Here is a 10,824-nt window from a genome sequence, read left to right as displayed (position 1 = left end):
AAAGTTTAGTATTTTCTAGTCTATGATATTAATATCAATATTATTTATTCTGTCAAACGCCACTTTGACTTACCAATATTGGAGAGTTTGTACGTAACTCAAACATGATATCTTGGGTGGTAGTAATTGAATAACATGAAGGTATGAAATATTATTTCATAGAATTTGTGTGCCCAGTGTGGTATTATTAAATCCCAAAGGGTGATCCCCAAAGAGGTGTTTGAAAAAAGAATTTATTTTTCAGAAATATGCGCAGTTGGAATTTTATTCCACGAATAATAAATAAAGTTTCAAACTAGAAAACTCTTCGGAGAATTACTTTAATTCAAGTCACGTAGTAGACAAAAGAATTAAATTGATGGATCAAGGCAATCTTAAATGCGGGAAATATTGTAAAATAAAATGGACCCAAGTTATTTGTAATTTGGTGATTTAGATGGGAGTGCAATATTATTCTTTAGTGGAACAAAATAATATTCATTGATAATATATTAAATCATGGGTCATTTGATTTAATTAGATATTTATCTAATGGGGGAGCCCAACATCTAAATCATTCCATGGATCCTCATCCTAGCCCAATAAGTCTTTATAAATAGAGTTGAGATGTGGAAACCCTAGCACACAAGACAATACACAACTCACACTCCTCCAAACCCTAGCCGCCGTCGCCGGCCTCTCTCTCTCTCTCTGTCTCGATTTTCATGCCCTAGCACGTGGGAGATTAGGGTTTCGGTTTTTTGTTCTTGTTCTATCCTAATTCATAGGATTAGATCAAGACAATCTTGTGTTTGTGTGGTGTTCTTCCTAGATCTCACCAAAGCTATTGTTGATTGTTCGAGATTCGCCCACACAGATGAATAATCAAGGACAAGGGAATAGAGTAGAAGATTCGTGGTCGATAAATCAAGGATCTCCGGGTGGTGCAGCTAGCAACGTCAATTCTATGATGGATCAAGAGTTAACAATCGAATCTACATCAAGTTAGCATGTATATGTGTTTATTTGATGTGGTTTATTGCATGAAATAGGAATCGAATGGATAATCACCTATATAGATCCGTTAAGGACCTGTTTGTTTTCCGTGTCTTCCGTTGTGGTAGTTCCAACAGGGTGGTCATTGATAAACCATGAAAAAATGTGTGGTTAGGTTGGATGAATATTGATGATATGAAAGAAGATGTGGAGGAGATAGAAATTAATTAAATATTGAGAAAGTAGATGGTTGGGTTGGGTTGGGTGGTTGTTGATAAACCCATGTTTGGTTGACGGGAAAGTAAAGTTAGCAAGGAAAATGATTACTATGAAAATGAATCCCGAGAATATGATTCCTAATAACTTTACTTTTTATGTGTTTGCAAAATATCAAATTTTAAAATTTTAATTTAATTTAAACACCAAACTAAAAATATACTCCTACATATTATTTTTTTATAATAATAATATAATTTTTTTATAATAAATTATTAATTAAAAATGATAATAATTATATTATCATATTTATTATTAATTTAAATATTATAATATATAATAAAAATAATTATTATAATTAATGGGTAGTGATAAAATGCAAACTTATATATTGTACAAACTCAAAACTCCTCAACACAGCTTCAACACAGTTTCAATACAATATCAATACAGTGTAAACTTTCAATATTTTAATGTCAACACAGTATCAACACAATATCAATCATTGACTACCGTTGAAATTCTGTTGACATTTTCCCGTTGATGCTTTTTTGTGATTTGTTGACATTTTTCAATGGGCAAATCATAGTTTTGAGTTTGTAAAATATTTAGAGTTTTCATTTGATCACATTCCTATAATTTTGACAATAATATTTACGTATATTATAATTGAATAAATTTAATAATTTGAAATTTCACTACGATTTTATTGATTATTAATAATTATATATTATTATATATTTTGTATTATATAATTATATTTAATAATTTAATAAATTATTAATTATTATTATTATGATAATAACAAATATATATATATATATATTATAATAATATAGTTATAATTATGATACTTTTAATTATTTATTAATTTCTAATTAAGTATGATTTATAATTTTAATTAATAATAATAAAACTATACTTATATAACATTAAATATGTAAGAATCTTAAAATTGGGTAAAAAAATACCTAAAAGAATACCCTAAAACAATAAAAGAATACCTAAGAGAAAAAAAGAACATCCACAATAGGACGAACTAACCAATAGCCTAATATTAGGGCTAACCAAAAAGACCTCATGGGCTCCTGCCACATCACTAAGACATCACACAGCCTGTCACATCATCAGGACTAACCACAGCCCAGTAATAGCCTAGCACTAGAACTAGCCGACGCCCTATCTAATAAAACAAATTCACAAATTCACAAATACGAAATTAAAAATTCGACACGGATAATGCAACCATTTTATTTCATAAATAAAAACATACATATTTCAATTTCAAAAAAAAAAAAAATACATAGTGCAAATGAAATGAAGTGCAACCATTTTATTTCATAAAAAAAACATACATATTTCAATTTCAGGAACCGGCGGTTACGATTCGGAACCGCCGGTTCCGGTTTTGGAAATTGTTGAACTGGAACCGAACCGCAAGGTTGTTTCGCGATTACGGTCATGGTTCCAAAACCGCCGGTTTCGATTTCGGTTCCGAACCGTTGGTTTTTCGGCGGTTTTTTACAGTTTTACACGGTTCCGAACCGCCGGTTTTTTTTGCTATTTTTTGCGGTTCCGGCTTGATTTCACGGTTTGTCGGCGGTTTTTCGCGGTTCCGGCACGGTTTCTGTTCGAAAAATTGAACCGAACCACAGTTCAAAATTTGACGATTTCAGTTCGGAACCGTAACCGCGCCGGTTGGGTAAACCCTGGGCAGGTCTAGTCGTATATATAAAGTTGAAAAAAAAAATAGCGCTAGCCGATAGCTCGCCGAATAGCAGATGAGTGATCGGCGAGCACCATCGCACCACGGACGACCGCTCGTCCCCCCCGTTCGTTTGTCATGCTTTCGCCGCATGCAATAGCGGACGAATGCAACGCCTGAGCCGCTAGTCGGTTGCTAGGGCGTGTGTTCGTCCACTATTGCGGATGCTCATGGGATTTAGAATCCTAGAAAGTTGTACTAACTTTCCTTGTTCTCGGGATTCTGATTACTTTCCCTGACAAAATTCTAGCAACTAAACATGAGCAATAAGTTTAGAATTAGTCTTTTAATTAAAACTATTTGTGTTGTATGTGCGTATGCGTGTGCGTATATATTTGTGCGTCCTTTTCTTACTAATATTCCCCATCACTTATTACTTGAGGGACTTCCTTTTGGTACTACAATATATAGAAAAATTGTGTTTAGTAGATTAAATGGAGATATAATATATTAAGAGAAAAAATAAAATAAGAGCTATCTCCATTAATACTATGTACGCTACCATTTATCTCTCTTATTTTACTAATTATACATTAAAATTATTGTCGAATCAAATATTCATATTTTCGGGACAAAGATTATTTTAGTACTACTACTTAATAAAATAAAATTGGGCTGTATTGAAGCTGATTAGGCCCAGTACTCTCATTTTCAATAGCTAAAACCCCTGAGCCCGTTTAACAGCCCATTATCTGTATCAAAAACCCCCTTTCTAATTTAGGGTTTTGCACATTCACACAGAGACGTTCAGCTTTCTCTCTCATATCTCCCAGCTACAACAATGGCGGACAGCGGCGCAGGTGACCGCGGCGGCTTCGGCCGTGGATTCGGCGGGCGCGGACGCGGACGCGGCGTGAGATAGAGGCGGCCGAGGTCGTGGCCGCCGTCCCCGCCCGCCGTGAGGCGGAAGAGGAGAAATGGGTCCCCGTCACCAAGCTCGGCCGGCTGGTGAGGGACGGCAAGATCAAATCGCTCGAGCAAATCTACCTACATTCCCTCCCGATCAAGGAATACCAAATAATCGATGCCCTAGTTGGTCCTTCCCTCAAGGACGAGGTCATGAAGATCATGCCGGTCCAGAAGCAGACGCGAGCAGGGCAGAGGACGCGCTTCAAGGCGTTCGTCGTCGTCGGAGATAGCAACGGCCACGTAGGGCTCGGCGTGAAGTGCTCGAAGGAGGTGGCGACGGCGATTAGGGGCGCGATTATTCTGGCGAAATTGTCGGTGATCCCCGTGAGGAGGGGATACTGGGGAAATAAGATCGGTAAGCCGCACACGGTGCCGTGCAAGGTGACCGGAAAGTGCGGGTCCGTGTTGGTGAGGATGGTGCCGGCGCCCCGTGGTTCAGGGATTGTGGCTGCGCGTGTGCCGAAGAAGGTGCTGCAGATGGCCGGTATCGATGATGTCTTCACTTGCTCCCGTGGATCCACTAAAACCCTTGGCAACTTCGTCAAGGTATAATTCTTTTATGCTTGCTTTTAATTACTCATTTTTCACTTAGTTTTATAGTATTATTCGCTCTGCATTTACATGTGATTTGTTGTAATTTTTGATTTTGAGTATCTTTGTGCAAATCAATGGTGTGGTTAGTGCTTCTTTTGTTTAGCTCGATACTCATTTGTGCTTTGGAAAATAACTTGTGTATATCCCTAATCAACTCTGATTAGGGTTCATAAATCCCCAATTAGGGCCGAGGCGGTTACAAATATGGTCTATGGCTCTCTTATTAGTTACTTACTATAGTTTCTTCATCCTTTTAGGCCTTTAGGGAGTCTGATGGTCTAATTCATTGTTTATTTTAGTTACTTACTATAGCTTCTTTCAATTTTTATCACCCACTCAAAGTAAATGCCTTAGTATATTGTTTCTTATCTTCATGGTGTGGCATGGCTGTTTTGCGCTAGCAGCCGCCGGCCAAATTCCAAGAAACAACCTCCTGGGAGCTGCTATCCGCCGTTTGTACTCCGAAAAAAAAAGATTCCAAACAAGGGAAAGACGCGTGAGCAAAATGCGTGTATACTAATACACGCGTGAGCAAAATGCGTGTATACTTATACACGCATTAGGCAAACGCGTCTTTGTCTTGGATTCAAATTCCAGTCCAGAACGCTGAATCTCTCATTCTAACATCTCACGCCTCCTTCTTCTCTAACTCTCAGCGACGCCCTTCACTCCCAACGTCTCTAGTCGACGAAAATCGAAGTGAATCAGACATTTTGATGCTCTCATTCCTATTTTAAGTAGTGTTAGGTAATTTTTGACCATTGATTTCGATTATCATTGCTATATGTTAGTTGGGTATAGATTTAGGGTTCATGGTTTGTGACATTGTTTTACAAGAAAAACATTGAATTTAGGCCATTGATTTACTTATTATATTTAGCATTGAATTATTGGTTATAGAATTAGGGTAATTTATTTGAATTTTGTTAAATTTTGATATTGAACTTTGTTGAATTTAGAATATGATGTTTTATCGTACTTATTTTGTAGGATTGATGGTGTTTGTGAGTTTATATTGGGGTGGGAAAATTATTCAGCTCCCAGGTTTGGGGGTTGCTTATGATCCCCCTCGTGCAAAATCATTCATCATATTGAATGAAATGATACCTTATCATCAGCTAGTTTCAATGATATGTGAAAAAATTGGAATTGATTTGGATGCACATACGATTGATTTAACATGGAGGCATCCTGTGGCTTTTAGTGGAGTGTTGAATTATATAGCTACAACAGTGGTTGAGAATTTGTTGGAGTATATGTTTGCTGAAAATCCACGTCAAATTGAACTGTTTATTGAATATACTCCTGTTACTACTACTTTGCAATTTGAACCACCTACCACTCATCATGATGTTGGAACGTCTAGGTATGCTCGCACAAAAGCAATTGAGCTTGTATATGGTGGATGGGAGGGGTCATTCAGACAACTTCCCAGCTACCTGACTGAGTTGCAAAGTCAAAATGTTGGGACAATCGTTGAGTGGTTTCATGACCCTATATTGAGTCAAGGTAATAAGAAGGTGTTCCGCTATGTATTTTGGGCATTTGGGCCATCTATAGAGGCGTTCCAACTAGCAAAGCCGGTTTTATCAGTTGATGGGACTCACCTGCGTGGAAGACTGAGAGGTAAATTACTTGCTGCAGTTGGTTACGATGCAAATAAGAACTGTTTGCCTGTTGCTTTTGCTGTTGTTGATGAAGAAACCAATGAGAGTTGGATTTGGTTTTTGAATCTTGTCAAAGTGCATATTATAAAGCAAGACCAGGAAGTGTGCATAATATCAAACAGACATCAAGACATTATAAATGCCATGCAGTCCGATGTGTGGAAAGAGGTACCAGTTGGTTATCACCGATATTGTTTAGTGCACGTCAGATCGAATGTGTTACAAAGACACAAAGGCCCCGGAGTGAGGAAATGGGTATGGAAAATGGGTGAAGCAACTGAGGAGCGGAGATATTGGCATGCGAGACGTGAATTAGAAAAGTTGAGTCCAGAAGCTTTGAGGTACCTCGAAACCACCATAGATAGGTCGTAGTGGACTATGGCGCACGACGAATTTCGTCGATGGGGTGAGACATGTACTAACATGGCCGAGTGTTATAACAATGTGTTGTTATCTACGAGAGAACTGCCAATTAGAGCCATTATTGATATTACATTCTGGAGGACCATCAATTGGTTTGTTAACAGAACGACTCTAGCCAAACAATGTCAGACGCCTTTGACACCGTGGGCTTGGCAGTTATTTCAGAAGAATGACCGTCGAGGGAGACGTCACCATGTGAAGTCTACAAGCATAACAGTTGGAACTTATGAGGTGCTAACCTTTCATAGAGGTCCGGGTAGAGGCCATAATATACATGTAGTGGATTATCGTGAAAAGAAATGCTCATGTGGAAAGTGGCAGACTTGGAGAATGCCTTGCTCTCACGCTGTTGCGGTGCTGCGAGAACGCAGTGATGACATCTTTAGTCATGTTGATGCCCGATACCATACACAGGTTTGGATTCACCAGTATGCAGGTATGTTATTTAGATTCTTTTTATTCTTACATTATTATCATGTCTTATGGTTACAATTATATGCAGGTGCGTTCCGTCCATTGAGACACCAAGATTATTGGTATGAACCTGAATGGACGTTGGAATTTCCGCCAGCACGGCTACTTCCTCGATCACGTGGTCGGTACAGAAAGGGCAAGATAGAGAACCAAATGGATGAGAGCGATGAAGATCAGCCAAGACCTCCTCCTCGATGCCGCCTTTGTGGAGAGACCGGCCACAATAGAAGAAAGTGCACTTTAGGACGTGTGGTGTAGTCATATTATGTTTGAAATCATGTTTAAGACTTGACTTATTATCTTTGAGAATTGTGTTTAAGATTTGACTTATTATGTTTGAGACTTGTGTTTAAGACTTGACTTATTATGTTTGAGACTTGTGTTTAAGAGCAATTAAAGTATTTTATTTTTTTGAAAAGTGAAAAGATAACGAAAAAATAAAGTAATAGATGAAAATGTTATTTTTTGTCAAAAAGAAAATTACTAGATTTTAATAGGACATATACATGTTACCACATAAAAAATTTTATAAAAATTTCGACAGAGTTTACCTTATTTATTAATCAAACCACCTGTAATAAAACCACATAAACTAAGTACAAACACAACGCAAAAAAAACATAGACGAACTCAATACAAAACCAATCCAATAGCGATCTACAACAGTCTACTTAAAGGATGATGGTGTATATTTAGTCGGACCCTTTCCTCTATTGTCACGTCTAGACCTTCTAAGTGGTAACATGTCCATAAATGTCCGAGTGAAACTCGATCTGGAGCGTTCCTTGTCGGGACGTGACGTGGCCGCACTACTGCTAGGGCGATCCAGTTGTACACTACTCCTAGGAGGGACTATATGTTCACTGCTCGTGGGGCGCTCCATGTAAGCACTACTCCTGGGACGATCCATTTGTGCACTACTCTGCAGAGCATCATCATATATTTCCTCAGTGGTTGGAGAGTGCATGATATGAACACCTGGAAAGAATGAATCCTGTGTAGTAGGCTGCTGTGTAGTAGGCTGCCATGGTAACCCAACTCTATCCGGTGGAGTCACCCAACTTGACTGAGGGGCGTCTGACCAGGTCGGAAACCAACTAGAGGCATCTGGTGCTGGTGGATTTTGCATTTCGGGCTCATTCTCAAAATTGTCGATGAATGTATCCAAATCCATGTTGTCATCCGAATTCATATGTTCTTCATTTGCGGCTTGTGATGACTCTGGCATGTTTTGGGACATTCTATAATGGCGTGAATTACCATGCCCGCCCGTTTGGACACCTCTTCGACTACGACCCCGAGCTCTTTGGACAAAACCCCTGGACATATCCACATCAGTGCGCTGTATGGAGGGTAAGACCGTACGTTCACTCTCACCGCAATCATTAAGACAGTCAAGAGCAAGCCTGTTAAGACCGTGCATTAGTTCTACGGCGTCCGCTGGGTCAAAACTGCGCGTGGTGTGAAACACTCTGGTCACTGTCTCAAGCTGTAACAAATAAAATGTGAATAGTTAATAGCATAAATAAATATAATGAATAAATAACTATAAACACGATACATACGAGAAGTGTTCTTGTTGATGCACCGGTGTTCATTCCCACATCTGGAAGTCTATCCGGTTGAGTGATGTATGTAATAGTTATCCTGTGATACCACTCCATGTATTCCCGAAGTCTAGTCACCTGCACGTGGTCTTCTACAGGTTCCATATAGTGGTTAGAGACGAACTCCAACCTTTTCTGCCAATGTTGAATGTAGGTCCTATTCTCATTATCCCAATCCTTCTTCGATCTTCCCTTACGATTTGTTTTGAAATGATTTTCATTGAAACCCCAATCACGCATTTGTGGAATGAAAGGAGTCCCTCCAAATTGTCTCACGACACGCTCGGGCTCATGTGCCTCGACAATTGCCCAACACACCATGTATGTTACTGATCTACAAGTGTTGTGTATATCGATGCACATATATGGCAATTGACGATCCACATATGGCATCCAAATAAACTACAACAACAATTTTACATTAAACAATTAGACAAACACATATTCATCAATGAACACACATATATATGAAAAAATATTCATTTTACCTGGCTATGTTGGAGTAATGATAACTGTTCACGATAATGTCGAACAGAATATCTGGGCGCTCTGTTTATAAGATATGAGCCAGTCCACCTACAATGCAGAAATTTTCCAATTTAATATGTTTTTGTCGTTAAATTCACAAAATACTTAAACAACAAACTTACATTGATGCACATGGAGTGTCGTCTGTGTGCATACGTGTCATCACAAAATCAGGACTCAAAGTGGGCATTCTCTCCCACACCCACAACTGTAGAAGTACTGTCGGACCTCCAATCTCTTTCCTTTTACCCATAGAAGCCTCACAAAGATTATGATATAAGGTAGCAAGTGCAGCGCTTGCCCAACTAATCATTCTGGCAACCCGGACATCTCGAAGTAGAGTCAACCACATCAAGGGTATCTTATACCCTGAGCCATCGGGTAATATCAAGCCCCCCAATAGCACAAGCACAATCATACGTGCCCGTTTAATGTAGGCTTCATCCTCTAGATCATCATCCATCAGATCTTGCATCGCCATCCTATTTATTAGAGCCGATACCAAAATACCGTTTTCCTTCATTTCACTTTGAAGTGGATAGAAGCCCAACAGTTCAACACATAGACTCTCCCACCCCTGTTCATAATAACTATTTCCTGTAAAAGGATATCCGTCTACACGTAGACCCCATAACACTTGAACGTCCTGTAAGGTAATAGTAGCTTCTCCTACAGGAAGATGAAAGGTACGTGTTTCTGGCCTCCAACGTTCAACCAATGCTGTGATCAGAGCATGATCTACATCCAGAGCCTTTCCACATGAATAAACTCCACCAAAACCAAATCTATAGACATAATCAATCACCCGTTCGTGATGATTATCTATTTCCCAAAAATGTCCCTCAATGCGCCGAATCTTGAAAGGATCTGTTTCCTCGCCTGCCCACGCCTTGCGAGATATGTGACTATGCTGATAATGCAGTACACAAGGATCTTCTGGTCCATATCGAGGCATCCTAATATATAATCAATAATTAACAATAATCAATAATTATCAACATAGAAAGCATAATTCTACACAAATATAAATCAAATTTTGATATTCTAACCATTAATCAGTATTTGAACACACATCCTTTTCTTTTCTAATAATACTACTTCACCTAAAATTAATAAAAGTATTGTATCCAACGTAAAATTCTCAACAAAATTTGCATATTTGCAACACAACAGAACCCAGCTTCAACAAAAGTAGAATCATGTCTTTATTAGCATAAATTAACTAACAGTAGTCATCAACCAAATTCAACCAAATTCAATAATTCAACAAAAAATCAACCACATTAAATAATTCAAAACCAAATTCTTCCAAATTCAACACCAAATTCAACCATATTCGATAATTCAACAAAAAAATCAAGCAAATTGAATAATTCTACACCAAATACAACCAAATTCAACAAAACATCAACCAAATACCATAATTCTACACCAAATTCAACAAAAAATCAACGAGATTGACTAATTCAACACCAAATTCAACAAAAAATTTCAAACCATGAACCCTAAATCTTATACCCAACTAAAATATACCAACAATAATCGAAACTAAGGGTAGAAACTTACCTGAAAACACTTCAAATTGGAATGAGAACAGCTAAATGTTGGATTAAGTTTCGATTTTTGCGCTGGGAGTGAAGGGGGCGAGCGTTTTCGCCTTCTGGAA

At 38.3% G+C, this 10,824-nt stretch overlaps 1 protein-coding gene and 1 pseudogene across 1 annotated transcript; both read left to right on the top strand.

Annotated features, from left to right (window-relative positions):
• Positions 1–3,701: 3,701 nt before the first annotated feature.
• Positions 3,702–10,824, top strand: part of LOC125196506 — a 9,295-nt pseudogene continuing 2,172 nt past the window's right edge.
• Positions 5,839–7,397, top strand: LOC125196507. The gene is made up of 2 exons (XM_048095040.1): positions 5,839–6,985; positions 7,052–7,397. The coding sequence occupies exons 1-2, from the start codon at positions 6,505–6,507 to the stop codon at positions 7,279–7,281; spliced, it is 711 nt and encodes a 236-aa protein (XP_047950997.1). The 5' UTR covers positions 5,839–6,504; the 3' UTR covers positions 7,282–7,397.

Source organism: Salvia hispanica, chromosome 6, assembly GCF_023119035.1.
Source record: "Salvia hispanica cultivar TCC Black 2014 chromosome 6, UniMelb_Shisp_WGS_1.0, whole genome shotgun sequence".
In the NCBI taxonomy this organism is placed as follows: Eukaryota; Viridiplantae; Streptophyta; class Magnoliopsida; order Lamiales; family Lamiaceae; genus Salvia; species Salvia hispanica.
This window is presented reverse-complemented; position numbering and strand designations above follow the sequence as displayed.